The following is a 22556-nucleotide window of genomic DNA, read 5'->3' on the forward strand; positions in this document are numbered from 1 at the left end:
AAAGGGAGGAGGGAAGCCCCTAGTGGGGTGTTTTTCCCCTTCTCTCTATGCCCAGAGCAGGTCCCCCTAGCCATGCCCCCTCCTCAGTCCAGGCCGACTAAGGAGCAGGCCTGGGGGGAAACCACCTGCTCCGCCAAACTTCAGCCAGGATCTCCCCCACAAAGGGGCGAGGGGGGGAGCCCCCAGCAGGGTGCCTCTTCCCCTCTCTCCCCAAGACCAGAGCCAGTCCCCCTAGCCATGCCCCCTCCTCAGTCTGCACCAGCAGAGGAGGAGGTGTGGGGGGAAACCCTCCCCTCCACATGGCATTGGACCCCCATTTGGGGTCTCCTTGGTGTTGGGGAAAGGGGGAGGGGGTAACCCCCAGTGATGCAGTTCTTCCCCGCCCACACCCAGAGCCATGAGCTGGGTCAATCACCTGGCTATGCCCCCTCCTTGGCCAGCTGGCTGGAGGAGGATGGAGTGGGGGGGAATGGCTTCCCACTCAGATCTGGACCTCAGCTGGTCTGTGCCAGGTGCGGGGGTGGGGAAGCCCTCAGTAGGGGCTGCTTTTTCTCCCCATTTCCTCCCCAGCCTGCCTGCCGGCTGAGCAGGAGGCATAGTCAGATGATAGACCTGGCTCCCAGGTGTAGGGAAGTGCATAGTGGGGGCTTTACTCCCCTGCCCAAGCTGGGAACTGGGCTGATCACCTGGCCACAGGCACTTCTCAGCTGGCAGGCAGGTTGGGGAGGAAGTGAGGGGGGAAACAGCCCCCCCATCCCAGCTCTGGACTTTCAGCTAGGCTGTGTCTGGCACAGCAGGTGGAAGCCCACAATGGGGGTCATTCCCTCCCCCCCATTCCCTCCTCAGATGCCCCACTGGCTGGGGGGGTGGGCATGGCTGGGTGATCACCCTGTCTCCCGGCTCAGGTGGGACTGCAGGAGCTGAGCCAATCACCCTGTGACATTTGCTCCCTGGCTGGCAGACCAGCCAAGAAGGGAGTGGAAAGGAAAAACAGCAGCTGCTTCTCTCTCCCTCTCCTTTTCCCACCCCCATTCCATGCCCCTGCTGCCATCCCAGGAGCCACCAAATGAGCACGGCCTCTTGCGCCACCACTTTGCTGGAGCCGGCTCAGGCAGGTCAGAGCATGGGCTGCCCAGTGCCTCCTAGACAGAGCTGCAGCCCAGGGCTTCCTCCCCATCCAGGAGCTGGGCCCCAGCGCCCCTGCCCTTAGCTCCCTGCTGGCATCACACAAGCCCTCCCCACATCTTCTATGCTTGCCCTGCAAGCCCTGCATGGGGCTGCCCATTGGCCCTGCCTGGCGCAGTCTTAGTGGCTCCCAGCCTGCTCCACCCACCAGGCTGCCACGCAGGATGGCAGTGCCGCTTACAGGGGAGAAGGGAGGGGGGTTGCATCACCGGCTGCAGCTCCGCTGCCCCAGACTATCCTGCAGTGTGCCGGTGAGAGCACTCTCCTGCCCTGACTGCAAGGTTCTCTGAGGGCAGCCGGCCCAGCGGGGAGTGCATCGGGGGCCTCTGCTGCCTGAGCGCCAGCCTTCCCATGGGCTCCAGGCCGACCCAAGAAGCTCCACTGTGGGGAAGGTTGGAGCCCCCATGGCGGCTTTATTCCTCTCACCCAAGCTGGGATGATTCCCCAGCCATGCCCCCTCCCTGGCCTGTGGGCCAGCTGAGGTGGGAGTTGTGTGTGGGGAGGAAGTACCCACCCTGTGCCCAGCGGAGGAGGGAAAACTGGCAGTGGGCGCTTTGCTGTCCTGCCCCAGCTGGGAGCTGAGCCAGTTCCCTAGCTGAGAAGCAGATGAGGTGTAGAAATCCAGCTTGCTCCTGGCTGCTGAGGGTGGAAATGTCTCTTCTAGCAGCCGGGGGCAGAGAGCACAGCCCAGGGCTGCAGAGCATGCTGGGATGCTGTGGGACTCTGATTTAACTTACACCAGGAAGGGGTCTGGGACAATTTTGCAGTTCCATAAACCAGTTTAACCCAAATCAGTTAAGTCTGATACTGCATTCAACCAGGTTTATCTTAAACCTATTTCGGCCATTTTGAAACTAGTTTAGATGCACTGAACTTATGTTCTGTTACAGGTTTAAGCCAATTTCTGATTACTTAAATTGCTTTATTTGTAATGTGTGTCCCTACCTCTGCTACCCTGTACACGGGGTGTATGGAGTCATGGTCCATACCTTTCCTTCCTATTTTTGGGCAGAGTAACTATTTGTGTCATATGCGTCTCTCCTAGAATAGAGTCTTAGAGTCCCTCTCTCCTTTTGCACACCCATGCAAACCGACAATGGATTTTATTCTTTTCTTTAATATGAATTCCTGCCACATAAGCTAACTAAAGAAGTATTGCTGCAGACACTACTTGAAGCTGAAAAGCAGATGCATAGATAATGGTGCATTTTTCTCTGTTTTATGGCTAACCTACTTACAGGGATATGCACATCTCCTCAGCTCATTGAAATCACTCCATTTGTCTCTTTTAACTGAATTTTCAACAATATGAGCAGCTGACGAGCTTTTGTCTCTCTTCTGCCTCAGTATGGAAATATGCCTCTAAATGACCCTAAAAGGTGCTGACTTATAACTAAAGTAGTGTTACAGACAGTATTGCAAAAAGCGAGCAGGAGGCCTGTATTGTGCACTGGCAAACTGCACTTTTCCTTTTATCATTGAAGTTCCTGGGTCTTATTTTACACTGGAGTGGGGAAGGAAAATGAATATATTGGTCTCATCCTTGCACTGCAATCAGAGCAGGTGGAAATCAAAAAGGGATAGGGATGGGGAAGGGGAATGGACAGGGGGGCCTGGAATAGCAAGGAATACAAGGCTAAAATGCAGCAGCAGCAGGCTATGAATAGCAGAAGGTGCTGCTGGTTAGTAATGGGATGTATTGGAAACCAACTCAAATGGGATGGATTGCAGTGTTTTGAAAATCAGCTGAACTGGCAGGTTAATGGAAGCCAAGGGTTGAAATAAGAGAGAATGCTCCAGATCAGAAAGAAATTTTGCAGGACCCAGGACTAAGACAATAGGTGTTGATGCAGGTCAAGATTACAGTTTAGGGACAGAGCTGAGAGGGTGTACTCTTGGAATCCTGTGCAGTAGAAGAGAGGGGCAATGACTATGCTGAACTAGTGACAGCTATACAGCACTTGCTCTAATACACCTGGTCCAATCCAGCACTATTAGGCTCAAATGAACATATGAATTAAATTTACCAATAGCAATTTAAAATATAATAATAAACCACAGCAAAAGTAAAGAACTTGTGAAAATAGCAAGTACAGTTGAGATAATTAGGACTGGCTGAGAAGGGGAGGCTTCTGTTAAGAACTTATCATTTTTTAATTTAGAATTTCGATTAGAAAATCAAAATATAAAAATTTTCAGCTATCTCCACAATAAACTTGAATCTTTTGTTCTTCAGGCCAGTGGCTATTAACTTCTGATGCACTGAGACATGTATACCCAGGACTTTTCAGTATTTGAAAATGAAAGCTTAATACCTTTTGCTTGTTATTTGGAGGGAGAGTTGCATTAAAGATTTATCAGCAAAGTATTTAGTTTATAGATTGACATGGAAATATTCTAGTCTCAGGTTTCAAATTAGGGTGCCTAAATTAAGGCTTCTAAAAGCTCTGTTTAGCTACTAGCTACTGGGCCTGCATTTTAAAAAAAGAATTCAGGGCAGATTTTTCAGTGCTCTATACACAGAACTCTATACACACAATTTTCTGTTAAAAATCTGCTCATTTATTTATGTGCCTAAATAGAAAGTAAATTAGCTGGAAAAATATGACTCTGTTTGCTAGGTTCTTTTGATCTACTGGCAGCAAACACCTTTTCTGGGGTTCAAAATTAAGCATATAAAACAGCAGAGCTGAACTAGTATGGCGTGAAGTCCCTAACTTCAGGTTCCAAGATTGGTTACTGCATTCCACACGTTTAGGGTCTGTTTAGTGCTATAAGGAAAACCATGAATTCCCCATTCCATATTTTACAGCTCTTAAGAGATGGGCACATGAACAACTTAGCTATGAGTTAATGCCCTGAGCTTCATCTTTCTACTCATGTGTCCATAGCCTTAGAATCCAGCTGCAATTCATGACAAGGGTTTGTTCAAATTTAAAGCTTCAGTGCCTTGTTGTGAAATTTTCTAATTGCTGATTTAACTAGAGGCAAAGAATCCTGCTAGGGGACAAAGCCCAGGGACATGAACTTTGAAGGCTTACTAAAAAAATATGCCCACTTCAGGGGTTTCACCACTTCTACTTTTTGTTTCCAACCAATCCTTTCTAATATCCAGAAAAAAATTCCACATGAATCTATCAAATGGGTACATCCTCTGTTACCAGATGCACCCAAGTATATTGTCCCTGAAGTTCACCTAGCTAGGTTTCCCTGTCCTTGGTTGAACCTCTTCCCTTCTTAACTCATTCTCCAAAGGGACATAGTGTATCATTCCAGTGCATTGTTTCAGTAGGGGCATTGGCCATTCCTACCACATGTGCACTGTATTAGTGGCCAGGGTTGTCTCATGCCTTTGGCGCTTCAATAGTAGTTGGATTTTTCTCATACCTTCCCATTCCCTTGTCCATCCTTACCAGTTTGGGACACTTTTTCAATAATACATCCAAAATAAACTTATGCAACATAGTATATGCATCTTTACGTTGTTTATTTTTAACTACTTTAGTTCTCTCAGTGGGTCTGAAAGTACTCTCACCCCTACCTCCCCCTACTAACAAAAAACAAATATATCTTCATCTGGAAGTCTATTTGTATTATCCTAATCTGTAATGGTACAAGAGTACCTTTATTCCTTAGCTTCCAGTTTTAAATAAAGCCCAAGTGGACTGATTACTAATATCCTCATTATCCATAATACCTTTTTCACACTATAAGACCCAACCCTACAGTCCTTAAATAACAGCTGCTGTGGGGTTTTTAGCTACAAAGCAAGTTATGGCCTGGATGGCAAAAGAAAAGAACCCAATTTAACGAACAGTTGCAGTGTTAATCATTGTGACAGGGTGATGTCACACATTCAATCTAACACTTGCTAAGGGCAGTTAATATGAAAGCAGATGCATATCCAAGTAGTTTAGCACAAGTTAAGCGCCCTCACCATATTGCAAAGTTTTTCTCTTTCAGGTGAGGGTTGTTTCCTAACATATATTAACTTTATATTGTAATGATTTACAGCTATTGCAAATGAATATGTGACACCACTCTAATGTGTACTAACTTTAATACATCACAATATTCCTATGGCTTGCAGATGTTGTAAGAGAAGGTGTGACAAGGCCCTGAGTTGCCTGTCAACTTCAGTGGTATGAATCATAGGTCCACTCCTAGAAACACCTACTACCAAACTAATGTTTACTACAATTAAGTAGCTCCTCTGATGAGCTCATAGTAGTAGTCCACTTGACTCTCTCTGTGTGCATGTGCGTGTGTGTGCGTGTGTGTGCATGTGTGTTTGAGATAACTGCTCACAATCATGAGCAAGCAAACAGTATATCATTATTGTTTGCTGCATCAGCTTGCTTGGTAGTAATCATTACTTTAAGTAGCAAGTGTTTGCAGGAAATAATTCTTCCACCCTTACTCAAATTGACTAGCACTCACATGAATAATCCCAGTGAGGCTATGTATATAAATAAGTGCACCTCATCATGAGTATGGTTGGAAAACTGGTCCTGAGTAAGGAGTATAGGCTTGAGTTTTATGTGTTTGATCCCAACAGACAACATTATGATGAGCGTGGAATGACTTTCCCAGTATCTCTTGCAATCTCTCCCCACTCTTTTTTCCCTTCTAATCTTTTCCCATAACCTGCACAGAACCCTTGGAATGTACTTTGCCCTTACTGGACAGGCATGGAATGATATACCACCCTGTTTCCTGACTCGTCTTCTTTGCTAACCCTCCACCCCTCCCTCTCTCCCAAGTCCTAGCTTGCTGTTCTGTTTTTCTACTTTCCCTAAATGCAACTTACTTTAAGCATGCATTATTATTATTAACATCCTACAGTAAAATTAAGCTATTATATAACCCATTTGTCAATCTCAGCCAATTTCTTCTATCTTTTTCTATGTCTATTTATGACGTACATCCAGACTGCACGTCCTTTTTTTTTTTCCATGTTTATTTAAAAGAAAAAAAGTAATGACAAAAAAGATCTATTAAAAAAAAAAGCAACATTGGAGGGTGGTGGGTTTTTTTGGCCAAAAATTAAAAAAAAATTGAAATGGGCAGAAACCAATCCACAAGCAAAAAATATCCAAGCAATGAAAGTGTCCCTAGACTGCTTTGTCTGTTCCTTTTAAATGTGTGCATCTGGTTCGTTCATCTTTGAAAGTGTGTGGAATATTTTTTCTTTAAAAATAAAATTTAAAAAGAATCCACAATTGTTCTTTTCTCCCTTCTTGCTGGGAATAAAGTGCTGGTTTTTTTTCTTTTTGCTTTTTTTTTTAGTATATCTCTATATATCTATATTTTAATGTATTTCTTTTCGATGCTTGAATTTCTAACTTAGATTTGGTTTGTTCCAATCTAATGACAACAACAACAACAAACAAACACAAAAAAAGAGTTATGAATTGTTTTCTGCAATTTTTCCCCCTACTTCCCTCTTTAACTAAGGAACTACTTCACCAGCAGAATCCCCACAGCCACAATTTTAAGATCACTCAAATTAATCTGATTTTAAACATAATCTGATTCAAGAGGGAGGGGAATCTTGAAGTACACATTAATTTTAAAACAAAGACTTCATGTGCTGGACCAACAGTTGCCTCCAATTCCTTAGAACAATGTCAACTTCCTCATGGATTTTGGAAAAGACCTTTAGCTGCATATTGGGCTGTGCGTAGCTGCATTTGAAGTAGTTCTAATTGCAATGCATAAAACTAGTTTCCTTGTTTTTTGTTTTCTAATCTCTGATTATGATTATTATTATTAGTTTATGTATTTTTACTGCTCTTTTTAGTAGGGACAAAAGCTTTAACTGTTTTTATAATTTGAGAACCTTTAATGAAACTGTGAATATTATTATTATAATTCTTAATAATTTTTTTTGTAACTTGCATGTTGAAGAAGTTGCAGCTTAGGGTTTGTGAGATTGTCAATGTTAGAGTTCTGTTCTTTCTTTTTGTTGATGGGCATGAATATGCTCATTTGTTTTTGTATATTGCCCATCCCTTCCTTACAGCCAGAAGCTCTAATGCTGCTAGATCACTCCGTACCGCCCTTACATGGACATGGCAACTGACTTACACATTCACTCCCATCATCTTCATCTCCTGTGTAGTACACTCATAGATTTTACACTCCTATTCCATCCACCCTAGGCATCTTTTCTATCCATAAGTCCCCTCCCAACCCTTTCTTTAGCATCGTTAAAATTTTATGTGCGGTCATCCATTCCTTAAAAAACACACACACTAAAATTATAGAAAAAAGAAAATGTTTAAAAAAATATATATCAAATCAACCAAAAAAAGCAGAAAAGCTTAATTATCAAAAAATCATCATATCTGTAGATACGTAAACAAACGTATATTCTATAAAGTGTACAGTTTTTTTTCAATTGTAATACATGAATTATTTTAAACAATACAAATATAATTTACAACCAAAAAAAAAAACCTACAGAAAAAAAACAAAAGCTCAAATCTGTTAAGGTGCAAGATTTTTTTCTTTTCATGTTATGTGGTGTGGATGTATGTGTTGTTGCCTCCCTGTATCGCCCTTTGTCGTAAAATTATATTAAAAAAAAGAAATAATAAACATTTTGCTAAAAAAAAAGTTTTTAAGAAACGACAACGAAACAAAAAAGCAAGTTACAAGAATGTGGCAATTCTACTTGTCCAAGAGCATTCTTACACAACTTTCTTTTGTAAATTTTTCTTTCATGCCAAAAAACATGCGGGCAATTTGTTGATGTAAGTTGACTATATGCAATCAATGTGATATGCTTTCTTCTAACTACTTATATATTTTGAGTCCTTTTTTAAAACAGAAGCAATGTTTTTAGTTTTCGGAATTTTTTTGTTCAGTTTTCTTGGGTTTTACCTTTTTTTCTTTCTCATAAAGCGAATGACCTGTGTTTTTCTTTTCTTTTGCTGAGCTTAATTTTGCTGTGAAATGTTTATGTTTTAATGATTTTTTTTTATTTTCTAGTGTATGGTTATGTTTGGGGGGAAGTATAAATGTTTTCATTTAATTTTGGATATGTTTGCTTCTGTATTTTCTGTTATGTTTCCTGCGCTCTGTATATTGCTGGTTAAATGACTATTCTTTGTAAGAGGAGGGTGAATGACCCAGTGGTGGTTGCTCCTGCTCTTTGTCAACCCTGCTCCCCAGATGCCTTTGCCTCCCACAGAAAAATAAGCAGTAATGCCAAGCTAGGGGAGTGGTAGTCAATGTTCCAGAAAGAAACAAGGGAAGTTTCTTTGACATAGTGGCTCCCCCTTTGGCCAGAGGGTCTCCTTGTTTTTAACTCTAACTCCATCCATCTTGTTCACATGGAAGCATTTTATTAGTAGTAATTTCCTTGATTGCGAATCATCTTCCTTGTGACACAGTCGAGAACATACTCTCAAGTGTCCTGTTACACTGCAAACACCTGCCCCAAAATGACATTAACAGCATAAGAGCAAACCTCTTCTAGCAATTTTTTCTTCCAAGCTTTTACTGTCTTGAACTTTTAAAATTTCCCTTGTCCTTTACGGTATTTCCTGCCCTGCAGTGTGCATTTCTTTGGATAATACTGAGTTCAGGTTAAACGTAAAGTAACTAAATGAACAAATAAAACACCTTTGCTATGGATAAGGGAATTTTTGAAGGGCTCATCTGGTAGCATAGTGCTAAATACGTAGCAGAGATCTCAGGCTCAGCTGACAGCTGCCCAGAAGAACTGATGCTCAAAATGGAACAGGTAATTATGTTCACTAATAAGTTGTTGTTACTGTCAATAAATCAAGTAGATTTAAATTAATGGAAGATACCATAAAGGGTTCAATACATTTTGGTTCGTTCAGAGAAGCAACTCAAAGTCTGGATGCTTAGATTAACCTTTCTAATCTACTACTAACATTGGAAATGTGATGAGAAGCAGTTTTCTTTTGAAATTAACAATGCCTTTTATTATATCTTAAAACCTAAGGCATTTGTTACTCCAGGTAATATTCCTTGGGTATTTCCTATTTCTGCCTTGGCTGAAACTGGCATGAACTAAAACAACCAATAATTTACAGCAAAATACTCTAAATATTTGACCGAATATTGTATTCATAAACTCTCACTTAGGCCCTACATCCTCTAGCAAGGCTGGCATCAATTCTTCTTTCATCCACAGTAATTTGTTCCTCCCTAATTAAAAAAACCTCAGGTTGGGGGAAGCTGATCATAAACTTTAGGAAACAATTCTCTCTGAAAATGAATGGGACTTTTGACACCGACCTGGACTTGACCCTTAATCAGTTATTTCTGGGTGTGTGTATACATGTGTTTTAATGCACAGTAGTCTATTTTACTGTGCGCTAAAGCATGACGTAAAAAAACATGCTATTGCGTTAATGCACAATAAAATAGGCAACTGCACATTAAGCGTCACTTAAAAACTACGCACATTCATTACGGGGCATTAAGGCAGCCTAATGCACTTTTCTTTAGTACTTCACATTGGTGGTACTGACTTTAATGCGCATGAGAAAAAGCACCTTAATGCATGTTGTAGATGGACCAATGTTGATGCCTCTAGACCAGGGGTGGGCAAAATGGTGGATCCGGCTGGGTGTGCAGGCAGTGGACCACAGCTCTGCCCTGGCTCTGGACCACACTGTCACCACGGCAAGATCCCAGCCCCAGCCACAGAACAGCTCCTTGCCCTGCCACGGGCCTTGCCAGCACTGCTGGGGCCAGTCCCCACTGCTGGGGCCAGTCACGATGCTGCCACTGCCAGAGTCCCCATGGAAACTGTCCGCAGCAATGTGGGCAGGTGCTGCCAGGGAATGGAGTCTGCTGTAGGCCCAATTTGGCCCGCGGGCTGGACTTTGCCCACCCCTGCTCTAGACAGTGTCTTTTGGCACCTTTCCTCTTTTAGAGCAACAAATCCGGCTGCAGGACAGGTGTTTGCTCAAGTCACTTTGGTAGCATTTGATTTTCAGGGAGGAAAAAGAGAGTCAGGGTAGTTGAGGCAGAAGGCTAAAGTACCCTGGTGTTACTGACTGTCATTTTCAATTAAGTGAGGTTGAAAAGAGGTGAAAGAATATTAAGAACGTTCATCTGTTCAGCTTCATACTAGCATCAGATTTCTGAAAATCAATGACTGTGGTCTGAATATTTTTTCCTGTTCACCCTCAAAGGACCCAAAGGAGAACAAACCCCTAGTGATGTTTAAAATCTCAATTATTTAATGAGAATTTCTGCACCCAATTTGCATAAATCAGGGGAAGGAATGGTGGTGGATTATTTTCTATGGCAGTATATTTCAGACAGAAAGTGGAGCTGAGTATCAGAGCAAGAGGATAAGAATAAAATGCAAATGAGACTTTAGATGTGGAATTTCAAACCTGAAGATGTCATGTGGATGTGCTGTGCTGGGCATTTAAAATCTTTTTCACCACATCTAGAAGAGACACAGGGTTATGTCCCTTTATAATCATCATGAGATTCAGCAGGTGAATCTTTTAGGATTCTTTTAGTGTGTGCTTTTTGTCCTGCCTCTCTTTGATGAGCAGTGGATTCAGAACTTGAATTTAGAGACTAGTGAAAAAGTCTTGGCCATAAAGAGAGCTGGAGGCTGCTGCACCTTTTTTTTGTTGGTGCCCTCTACATTCATGATTCGCCCACAACATCCTTACAGTTCAAAAGACTTCTATTAAATTTTTAACACTCTTTCTTTCCAGTGGCAGAGAGCCCTTACTGGAGATCAGCCTCAGAGGTATGAATTATATATCTATAAATACACTCATAAAGCAAAAAGCAGGGCAGCTTCAAGGCTAAAGTAGACCTTTTATATCCCCAGTGATCTTGCTGGTTTAAAAGAAAGTACAACCCTGTCAAAAAAGTATATGGTCCAGATTTAAAATGCTAACTTTATGGAATACACATAGTGCTTGTTCTTGGGAAGAAGAAATCCAAGAGAAGCACTTGGATACTAGTATTTTACTGGGTGGGGTTACCCATCACTCAGGCTGCAATTCTCTTGGTGCTGCTTGTTGTTCATTGTACCTTTTGCATTTATTCCCAGCCAATGAAGCACTGATTCTGCATCCCTACCTAGGAGAAGCAGCTAGTTTATCTATTCCCTTTTATTTCATTCTTCAGTACCAGGCTGTCAACACAAACTATTTCAAAAAGCACACAACAAGTTTGGGGAAAAGGACAGGCGAGTTGGCCAGACTGAAAACTCAAAAGAGCTTAGTATCCTCTTAGGATGCTCTGAATTCTAAATACAAGTTCTGAATCCACTGCTCATTCTCCAGTATTTGCAAAGCAATGACCAATTTTCCCAAAAAAAGAAAAAAAAGAAAAGGCAATAACACTGAAGAAACAAAATTTCCTGCCTCTTCAGTTGAACCTTGGTTGAATAACAAGTAGTGAATATTTTGAGAGAGAATTTCACCATACATTTCTTAAGAGCCAGCTACACAACTAATTTAATAAAAATAGACCAAATCATTAAAGACATCAAGAACTGAGCAACAAAAACAACGAATGTTTAGCATTAATATAGCCCTTCTCACCGTCAGAGAGGATTACAGCAATTAATTAACAAATTTTAATCCTAATTATTGATTTGATGGGAGTCATCCACTGGTTGGTGTCTCTGCACAATGTGCTTCGTTTTAAATCCTATGTATACTTCGGACAATGAAAGTGGTGAAACTTCAACCTAGAAGTTCAAGGTCTTCACCAGAGATCTGCTGTGTGAGAACGTTCTCTTATATGGAAGCAAAGGTTTCTATTTGCAGCATGAAACTCCACATTCATAGCCAGCAGCAATATATGAAAATCAACAAGTAACAAACCCAAAAGCTCCTTCCTATGTTCTCCTTGGGAAGTCATTAGTACAGGGCCAAAGAAAACAGGAAATCAAGCATTGAAAGAACGATTTCAAGTAGCTGCTTGAGAGATACGCCAATTTTAGCATCAATGAGAGCACACTTCTCCCACCAACCCAAAACAGATGCAAAAACACTAATCCCAAGAGGCACAAATGTCTCAGTTACTGTGACAAATGAACTCTTTAGGGGGAAAATGGTTCCTTTAAAGCCAAGGAAGCCCAAGAGAAGTCCTGTTAATTATACTTTTTATTCTTTGGTTATGAAGCAAAAATAAAGATCTGTGACAAGTTTATGGAAGGGATAAAATGAGGAAAGGTGGGTTTTAGTTCTCCGGCTAGAGTATATGATGCATGGAGTTGTATTTGCAGTTACTAGGTTACAGTGCAGAGTGCAATGTCTGATTTTCCCATACTTCCGGGCTTTGGTAGTTACCACATGGGGCCAGGAAGAATTTTTTTCCCCTTATTGCCAGAGGTATTGGAGAGGAAGAGGGGTAATTGCCTTCCTCAGAAACTTTGGGTGTTGGGTACAGCCAAAGCTGCAGATTTTTGACTGGTGTGTCTACGTTACTTGTGGGACTTAAAAAAGCCCCGTAGGTTCCTAGTTAGACGATCTTGCTTTTCTATACAGGATCAGGTAGATCCAAACATTCAGGATCATAAAAGAATTTTATCCAATGGGCAGAATGGCACAGACTGTGCAGGGTTTTGTCTTCCACTGCAACTGGGGTATGGTCCTCTTCCTTGCATCTGTCAAACATATTTTGACAAACTACTTCCTGTCCTTGCAGTGGCAGGACATTGACAGTGCCCTCATTCCCTTGGTTTACCTGTGGCAAATTATGGTGATCTTGATATTTTCAAGCACTGTACATAGTAGTTGTGAATGAAAGTTACTTATGCAGTTTCAAGAACAGATTAGACAAGTGCTTCAATAGGAGGCTTAAATAGGGATGATCCTGTCTTGAGCTTCCTGCCTCCTGAGGTCCTTTCCAGATCCACTTTTCTATGATTCTTACAGGGTAACTTATAAACATGGTGTTGCTTATTGAACACTTTGGGCCAAATATGGAGGTGAGATTAAGTAATTCTAAGAAAGTCTAAGTTTGTCCAAGCCTTCCAATAATTTAAGTTACAACACCTCTCTGACATACGTCAAGACAGATCCTACAAAGCTGACCTCTGAATTTGGCCAGTGGTCCTCCTTCCACCATACTTATACTCAAGGAGCTCAATACTCTCTGGTACATTTGTGGAATTCCACTTGTCCTAATAACTCTGTTTATATCATGGAAAGCATGAACATTTTTAGTGGCAATAGATTTGATCATTAACTACAAGTAAAAAAAAGTCTTAGAAAAATGAATTGTTTCTTAATATCAGTTTTGGGTCTAGAAATGGTTTTAAAAACAATATTTCTTGTTTCCTTGGAGTCAAGTCTAAAGGGTTGACTGTAAAGTGGACTGTAAAGTGGACTAAAATATTTCCTCCAGGGAGGAAAGCTGTCCAAAATATCACCCCAGTGGGTGGCAGATCAGCTGCACACTGAAGCCATTTGTAGACACAGTAGATTTTAATAACAAAAGCACTTCAGAAGCTTTAGATGGGCAATTAAAAACTGTCAAACTTATGACTCCAGTTGTGTGTCACAGATGGTGCACTAAAACTGCAGATGAATGCTACTATTTAATGACAGAGGCACTAATTTTAAAATCACTTAAAGGGACACTATCAACCCCCTCAACAGACCTCAAATGACTTTGAGGGACTTGATTCCCTATCAAGCAGCTGATTTTGTGTATGGCTTAAACTTCTCTTATTTTATTCACTCTTACCTAGACTGTAAAATGTCCAGTGGTAGATTTTCAGTTCTTAAGCCCCGTCATAAAAGTTTGTCTTGAGACAAGTTAACAAAGATTAGCCATGCCCACTCTAATAACAGAAGCCTCTGCGACAGGGGTAAATCACAGTCCAAGTCCCTGATTCTACTTCATGTGCAGCAAGGCTCAGTCAAAAAATCAGAAAATATAACATAGCTGTCTGGCAGATTACAAACTAATGATGCCTTTTCCATCTCTGTAGTGAACAAATACAATATGAAGCAACCCCCTTGGATTATTTTTTTACCTAAAATATTCAACTTTTCCCTTCTTTGTTGTAGCTAAGGCACAAATGCTATCCAGAAGCTGACAAAACTATGCCGCATAATCAAATTGGCCATTTTCATGGCAAACAAAAGAAACAACTCTGCAACATAGGTGTATCAAGAAACTAAATATTATATTCCACATGCAAAGCTAATTTCTAGCAGCAGTGACATAAAAGCAAATATTCCCATTGATTCAGTTCATCAGCATTTAACCCCTCGCAAAAACTGAAAAATAACCATATGCCAGGGTTGCTAACCAGACTGCGACCAAACAGTGTCTGAGATGACATGTGTACCCTCTGTGTACAACTGATGATTAAACATGGCCGCTGCACAAGTCCATTTACCTTGAATTGATGGCAAACTGCAAGCAGCCAAAAACAAGTTTAAGGGCAGTACTTGGTGATACGGTCTGTACAGGACTCTTGTTGGCATTAATAGAACCTTCACGTGAAATGCATGTAGACAGTATAATACAACTTTTCAGTATTAATAAAAGACACCAGAAATTTGACCCTACTGCCAGGTAGGCAGTTAGTTAAGTACATGACTGTTTATTAACAATAATTAACAAATAGTTCAGATGGAGAGTCTTTTTTTTTTTTAATTTGGGATCTTATTACCCATTGTTTTTGAATCTCCCACATCTGCACACATTCTGAGTATGTTAAGTCCAAGTCAAAAATCTCCATTCTTTCATGTGACATTTTACATTCACTCAGAACTGATATAAATGACTTCTCATGGTACAAAGCAAAGAGGAAGTGTGCTTTATATATGATTCTTTCTCAGGCAGCCTTTCATTGAAATCAATGGATCCGAATAAACAGCCCAGCTTACTCAGGTGGCTAGCAAAAATGTAAATACAAGACACCCCAAAACACACTAAAGCAACACAGCTTCATAAAAAGTGTCAGGAACCTGCACTTAAATACCCAACTGTGTGATCTGAACATAAAAGAGTGCAATTTACCTCCACACCTGCCTAAAAGATAAGTGAAATGATAGCCCCATTATCCTGAAAGCAGAAGTGAAGTCACATTATAGTGCACATGTGAATCAAGCGTATTACCTTGATGAAACAAACCAACTTACTTAGGCAGGTCTAGATATTTCAATATAGCAAAACTTTGCTGAGAAACCCAGGTGCCAAAAATTACCTTGACTCTCTTGTTTGCAGATAGAATGAGCTTGTGTATGGAAAAGGGGATTGGCTGCTGATTGTTCACAGGGCAAGGACTCTAGAAAAATATTGCATTTAGTAGGGTTTCATAGGTTTTCTTCTAAGCTACAGAAAACTTTGCACTGATCTCTGTATATAGAGAAATTCCAAGAATGTACACTACTTATCAGTTTGAGCTTGGGCTCAAATTCTGATTTAGGTCAGCGTACACACCACAACTTGGCACAATCAGCCAGGATTGTCAGTGTCCATTTAGTCAAAGCACAGCATCAGAATATCAAGGAGAACTGCTGATCAGTTTGGGGGTAAATTAGTAGACAGAGCTGAGAAAATATAGGGAGAGAGTTAGGGATGGAGTAGCAGCGGGTACTATGGATCAAAAAAAGATGAACAAAGATTGAACAGCTCTTGGTGCCTGCATGCCCTCCATCTAGCTCTAGTTTCTCAATCCATCCCTCACTCCCATGAGAACTACATTCACTTGCACAATTTAAAAGCCAGAAAAATAAACAAGAAGAAAAGAATGAACCAGGAAGTGTTTAGAGATTGCGGTGGAAGGAAAACAGAGAAGAAATTTCAGCGCTACCATAATGACAAGACACAGAGGAGGCAAAACTGGTAAGATGAAATGGTCAAGAGCAGCAAAATCTAATCCACTATTTTATGGTGGCTTGGAATAATTCCATGTTTAAATATTCTTTTCCTCTTACTACGACAGACTGTTTAAGAAAGTAGAACTATGCCAAATTTGAATTCTTCAGAGTCACTTGAGAGTATCTTCAAGACCAAACCTTTTAGCCCCAAGGATTTCAGAATTCTCCCACAGCATACCTTTTGGAGTTTAAAGTGGGAGGAATTGAAATGGCCAACTTACCTAGCTTAAAAACAGGTTAAGAGGGAAGGATCTAAGGCCCTGGGGATTTGTGCTGCTAGTGTGGATAAGGGGAGAAAAATTGTCTCAATGAATTTCTGAGTTATCCATCACCTTTAAGCTGAGCAAATTTAAAATGTGGTTCTGGGTCAGTAAAATGTACTAATCTTGTGTTTTTTCTTTTTAATCCCAGGAGGTGAATTAGTTATCCCTCTACTTGTAGAAGACCCTTTAGATATTCCTCCTATTGCTACTCGTGCACCTTTCATTACACTCCCCCCTACCTTTCGCCCCCTCCTCACCATTATTGAGACCACCAAAGATTCCCTGTCCATGACCTCTGAGGCGGGGTTACCTTGCTTGTCGGACCAAGGCAGCGATGGTTGTGATGATGATGGCTTGGTGATATCTGGGTATGGCTCAGGGGAAACCTTTGACTCTAACCTGCCCCCTACTGATGATGAAGATTTTTACACCACCTTCTCCTTGGTAACAGATAAGAGTCTTTCCACTTCAGTCTTCGAAGGTGGCTACAAAGCACACGCACCTAAGTGGGAATCCAAGGACTTTAGACCTAACAAAGTCTCCGAAACTGGTAGGACTACTACCACGTCTTTGTCCCCTGAGCTGATCCGCTCCACAGCTTCGTCCTCGACTGGGATGGTGCCCAAATTGCCAGCCGGCAAAATGAATAACCGTGAGCTCAAACCCCAGCCTGACATAGTCTTGCTTCCGTTGCCCACTGCCTATGAGCTAGACAGCACAAAGCTGAAGAGCCCGCTAATAACTTCCCCCATGTTCCGTAATGTGCCCACAGCAAACCCCACGGAGCCAGGAATCAGACGGGTTCCGGGGGCCTCAGAGGTGGTCCGCGAGTCGAGCAGCACAACGGGGATGGTCGTCGGCATAGTGGCTGCTGCTGCCCTCTGCATCCTGATCCTCCTGTACGCCATGTACAAGTACAGGAACAGGGACGAGGGGTCCTATCAGGTGGATGAGACGCGGAACTACATCAGCAACTCTGCCCAGAGCAACGGCACGCTCGTCAAGGAGAAGCAGCAGAGCTCAAAGAGCGGCCACAAGAAACAGAAAAACAAGGACAAAGAGTATTATGTGTAAAAAATATACTTATTTATATATAAATATATAAATACTTAATGAGATTTAACTGAAATATCAGAATCGTTACAGCTAACAAGATTGGGAGCTATCATTTGTGGGAAAAAAATATTGGGAAAAAAATATTCAGCTGTGACTGTTAACGTCTCAATCATCACTTGGAGTCAGCAAACTCTGCCCTACTGTATTATAAAGCACACTTAGTGTTCCGGAGATGGCACATGCAGTTCTACCATGTTAGCGGACTTGGAAGTTGCCTAATCTCCTGCTCTGCTGAACTTTCTGCAAAAGGTAGAAGACTTCATGGCTTACTTGTTTCATATCTCCAAGTGAGTCTTTAACAATGTTCGTGATCTTTGACTGTATCGATAATTTTTCAGTTTACTTATTTAAAAAAAAAAGAAAGAAAAAGAAAAAAATATAAACATTATAAACAAAACAAAACCCCAAGCAAACTGATCTGGCCATGTCCAGTGTAATTTTTCAAGATTGGAGGGGGGTGGAATAAATGATTTTGGAGATCGTTAGGGTTTGGTTTGGTTTGGTTTGGTTTGGTTTGGTTTCCTGGGGGTCCTTTGTTCTTTCTTTCTTTCTTTCTTTCTTTCTTTCTTTCTTTCTTTCTTTTGGTGGGGTGGGGGGGGAGAATGAACTGGGACATGAGTCAAGAAGAAATCTCAGAAAAAAACCCCTAATAAATAAAGAGAGACTATTGCCATATATGAACTCAAAAGCTACCCATGGTGTTTACTCTACCTATCTGGTTGTGTTGTCTCTAGAATCCGTTGTCTTGCAGTAAGTTGTTTGCTAACAGCACAGTGAAAGTGTGTGATGGGTGGTGATGAAGATGATTTTTTTCATGGAAAGCTGGTTCTCTTGGATCTGGCTCCAGTGTTTTCAGTCAGACTCAAGAATAGATGGTTTTGGGTCTGGTTTGATTGGGGCCACTGGATTTATTGACAATATCATTTGGTATGCATTAGCACAGCCAAAATATGTTTAAATGGAAATAAGAAGGAAAAACTAAAGAAAAACAAGAAAATGCTTAGCCACTCTGAACAGAATATACCATGCAAAAATAAAGGAGCCATTCTCTAGATTCTGGTTCTGTGACTGATTGCAATGCATGCAAATAAGAATAATAATAAGAAATCAGTGAATAAAGTGAGCAGAAAGACAATATTCGAGTTCAGCTTGTGACATGACCCATAAACGTCACACAAGCGAAACACGCTATGAAAAATACAATATACATAGGGGTTTTTTTTTTACATAAAGCTGTTTTTCATATGTAATATTTTAATTTTGTAGCGTAACATTTCTGATTATCTCTGTCTTTCCATTTACCCTATTTTCCCTTTACCCTCTCTTTTATATACAAGAAATAAATGAATAAAGCTGCTGTGACACAAAAAATAATAAAGTAAAAGGAATTTAATAATATTATAATATATAAATATATATATATATATACAGATATATTTATCATGGTATGTTTGATGGGACGACTGGAACAGAAATTCTGTTATGGTCTTAACATGGAATGCGAATGTTGTTTTAGAAGAAAAAGTTTTAAAAAAGCAAAATCGAACCTTAAAAATGTGAAGAGAGCGTGTGTTTTAGCTTTGTCACAGTTATCAGTGTCAAAAGGATTAAAAAATTCTCTCAGAATTTGTTTACATATTTTACTACTTTTTTTTGTTAGTGTAATTTGTACATGGCTACCCTGAATGTATATAATGTTTTATGGTTAAGATGATTTTTTTGTTTGGTTTATATTTAATTTGTTTAATCTTGGTTGTTTGGTTTTTATTTTTCCCCAATTATTGTGTAAGAGAATAACTTACTGTACAGAACAATAACCAACTGGTTTCATGGCCATGCCAATCATGTGCAAAAAAGCAAAAGAGGGAGCAAGAGAACGAGGCAGACAAAAAGAAAAACTAATACAAAATGAATTGAGGACTCTGGAGTTTCAGAAATGTACAATTTTTCTGTATACAGATGAAAACTAATCAGCTGTTTAGGTTTAGAAATCTACTCTTGCTGGTGTTTATAAGTCGCATGAATATTTGACTTTGAAGAAGTGTCATCAAATGCACACACGCACATGGGAACTAAATAAAAAGCAGCCTTCTCAAGCATTTAGAGAAGAGGCTTTCATGGTTAACAGATATTTTCAGTGTGTGTGTGTGTGTGCGTGCGTGTGCGTGCGCGTGTGCGCGAGGTTGTTTTTGTTTGTTTGTTTTTGTTTTTATTTATTTTTATACTAAAAAGAAAAAAAAAGACAGGTTTTAAAAAGGTATGAAAGCACGATTTTAGACAACCTAACTGGCTGAACCTATATGAAGTTGATTATATCTTGATGTCTGTAAAAGATTGCTGTTCTTGGAGTCTTGGAGTCTTGTGAAATGATTTCCTGCTTTCTTTCTTCCTTTCCTTTTTTCTTTCCCTTTTTACGTTAAGGGGAGAAGAACCCACTTTCTTTCTTTTCCTTTTTTGTGTAAGTTTCTATTGGACAGTTTTTGGGAACATGTGCATTTCTGTATGTGGGCTTTTACCATATTCCTGTTGTTTTATGGACAACCTTAAGAATTTTCATTTGAGTTATTGTGATGTTTTTTTTCCCCTTTCTTTCCTCCTTTTCTTTTCTTATTTGCATTTTTGTTCAAGGATATGCTTAGCAATAAAATGTTCTTCCCAAAGCCCTGGATGTTGCTGTCCTTTTTATTTTCTAAAGGCTCAAGGGGCACTCCCTCTATAGAGATGAAAAATGTCTCTGAATCAAGAACCAGAAGTCAGGTCTCCCCCATCCTAAATGACTGCCCTAAGCCATGAACTACAAAACTATGTTCACACTTGTACTCTTATTCTAAACAGTAGGCATCATGACCCATCTTCTTTTGGGGCTCTAGCCTCCAAGTCTAACATTGAAGCTAGGGACAGACATTACACATAAACCAGTTTAAGTGATCAGAATCTGGCTTAAACCTGTAACGGAACAGATGTTCAGTGCACATAAACCAGACTGAAAATGGCTGAAACTGGTCTGAGATAAACCTGGTTGAATGTAGTATCAGACTTAACTGATTTGGGTCAAACTGGTTTATGCAATGTCTATCCCAGACCCCTTGTTTTAAGTTAAATCAGATTCCTCTAGCATCCAGCATGCTCTCTGGGCTGGGCAGAGCTCTCTGCTCCACAGCAGGGATGGCCCCTCCCCTCTGCTCCCTGGCTGGAGCTCTGGCAGAGACTTGCAGGCACAGTGGGGACCGCTGGCTTCCCCCTTCCCCCTCCCCCGCCCAACCACTCACTGCTTAAGCAGGGATTCCTCCCTCCTCTCTCCCACAGCATGGGCCATAGCCAGCATGTGGTATGCTAGCTAATGATGAGACATTTCTGTGTAAGGCAGATAGGACAGTGTCCACTTACGGCTTTTTGAAACTAATCAACAGATTAGCTGGTAATGTCCCTCCATTCCTTCCTTTGGAAAAAGCTTTAAGAAGAGCTTGAACTAATGAGCCTGGCTTTGTTTTCTGATGGGGGGGCTAAATCCTCATAACAGAGCTGATAAATGCTGTGTTATCAAGAGCGTCCTACTGGGGCCTGGCCACACACCCCTCAGCTCAGCCCTGGAAGGGAAGGGAGGGCTGCTGTACCACCCCCCGGCTTCTAGCCTGAGCCACTGCAGGCATGTGGCTGCATTTTTTGATTCCAGACGGGATGGCTGTACAGTTACAAACTGATTTAGGCTAGCCAAGTTACACTAACCTGCAAAGACTGAATCAATTTAAGCTCAGGCTTTTTGAATGTCTGTCCCTAGCCTAAGGAACAATTGAGATCCTAAAAGAAATCCCACTCGGCTGCTCCCTAATGTCCCCTAAGTTTCTGCCAGTGAACATGAGCCAAATTGCCGAAGTCAGTCAAGTCCTGATACTGTCTGGACCCCTTGATCACACGCGAACTCCATCAGGATTCTCAAAATAGGCATTCCCTCGGCAGCCTCACCCGCAGGACTCCATCAGAAAGACATTCTTGGAGAATGTCTAAATTGCAAAAAAGACAGATAAAGAATTTTGGTGGAAGTCAGGGCCTAATGTATAACCAAGAGACAACACACACAGCTAGGCTATGGAAGACCCAGGTTTCAAACCCTATTCTATCTGATTTCTAGCAGTAATTTAAACACAGATCACCTCATAAGAACTTAACACCGCAGAAGAAGGCCCTAATCATAAGGCTGCTGGGGATTCTGGGATGTTACCCAATCTTTCCAATTGAAGCAGTTCTACTTTGTATAAATAAATAGTTTCTGGAGCAAGGACTTGGAACCTGACTCTCCCACATCAGTGCCCTAACCTCTGGGCTATCAAATCAATCTCCTTCTCTCTGCTGATGAATATTTAATTACTTATGCAACATGGGATTGCTTCAACAGCAGAGAATAAGAACGCCTTACCTCAGAATACCCAACGTCTAGCCATGATTAGGGCACTCCTTGCAGATGTTACTGACCTGCTTTCAATCAGATAACTTGGGGCTTTCAAAACAGCCCTGCTCCCTCACTGCCCTGCAAGGGAGTGAGTGCATGGTTGGATATAACAGGCTGATGGTTTCTCTCTCTCTGGTCCTTTGTGAGAAAGCGCTGTCCCAGCTTATATCACTGAGTGTATGTCAGGGAACCCCCAATACTACTGCCAAGAAACAAGCCTCACTCATTAATTTGCTGAGAAAAATGTCATGTGGTCCCCAAGCATGGCCAACATGGGAGCACATAGGAGACTGAAATCCTGGGAGCATCTTTGACCATGCCACACAAAAGCAGATGCATAGCACTTTCCTGTAAATAGCACGTGTGGAGCAGGAATAGAAACAGTCCAGTCTCCTGCATTCATAGAAATGAGCTAACACAGCTTCTTCCTCAGCAGTGATCTCAAAATTGATGCAGAGGCAGTATAAACATACCTGAACTCTGAGGGAAGGTTCATAGCTCACAAGCCAGAAAAAGATTTAGGTACCTGAAAATAGGACTTAGGCAATAAGCTGAGGGAGACTGACAGATGGCAACTCCTGTTGAAGCTGCTGCTATGAAGAAAAAAATACACGTTTTATGTGGCCATTAAGACAAAACATGTCTCTGTAGCTTACTGTTTTATATATTTTACAT

The 22556-nt window shown here is 41.2% G+C and overlaps 1 protein-coding gene across 9 annotated transcripts in view; it reads left to right on the forward strand.

Moving 5' to 3' along the window:
• The window catches only part of NRXN3 (neurexin 3), a 1067046-nt gene extending 1046952 nt beyond the window's left edge, over positions 1–20094 (forward strand). For 5 of the 9 annotated variants that reach the window (XM_059723130.1, XM_059723132.1, XM_059723128.1 and 2 more), the window contains one exon: positions 16467–20094. In XM_059723130.1, the coding sequence (XP_059579113.1) occupies positions 16467–17392 (926 nt within the window). In that variant the 3' untranslated portion in view covers positions 17393–20094. Of the gene's footprint in view, positions 1–7210; positions 7944–16466 lie in introns of all 9 variants that reach the window. The other 4 variants (XR_009460233.1, XR_009460234.1, XM_059723133.1 and 1 more) reach the window with 2 other exon arrangements.
• Positions 20095–22556: the final 2462 nt, after the last annotated feature.

This window comes from Alligator mississippiensis, chromosome 2 (genome assembly GCF_030867095.1).
Source record: "Alligator mississippiensis isolate rAllMis1 chromosome 2, rAllMis1, whole genome shotgun sequence".
Classification (NCBI taxonomy): domain Eukaryota; kingdom Metazoa; phylum Chordata; order Crocodylia; family Alligatoridae; genus Alligator; species Alligator mississippiensis.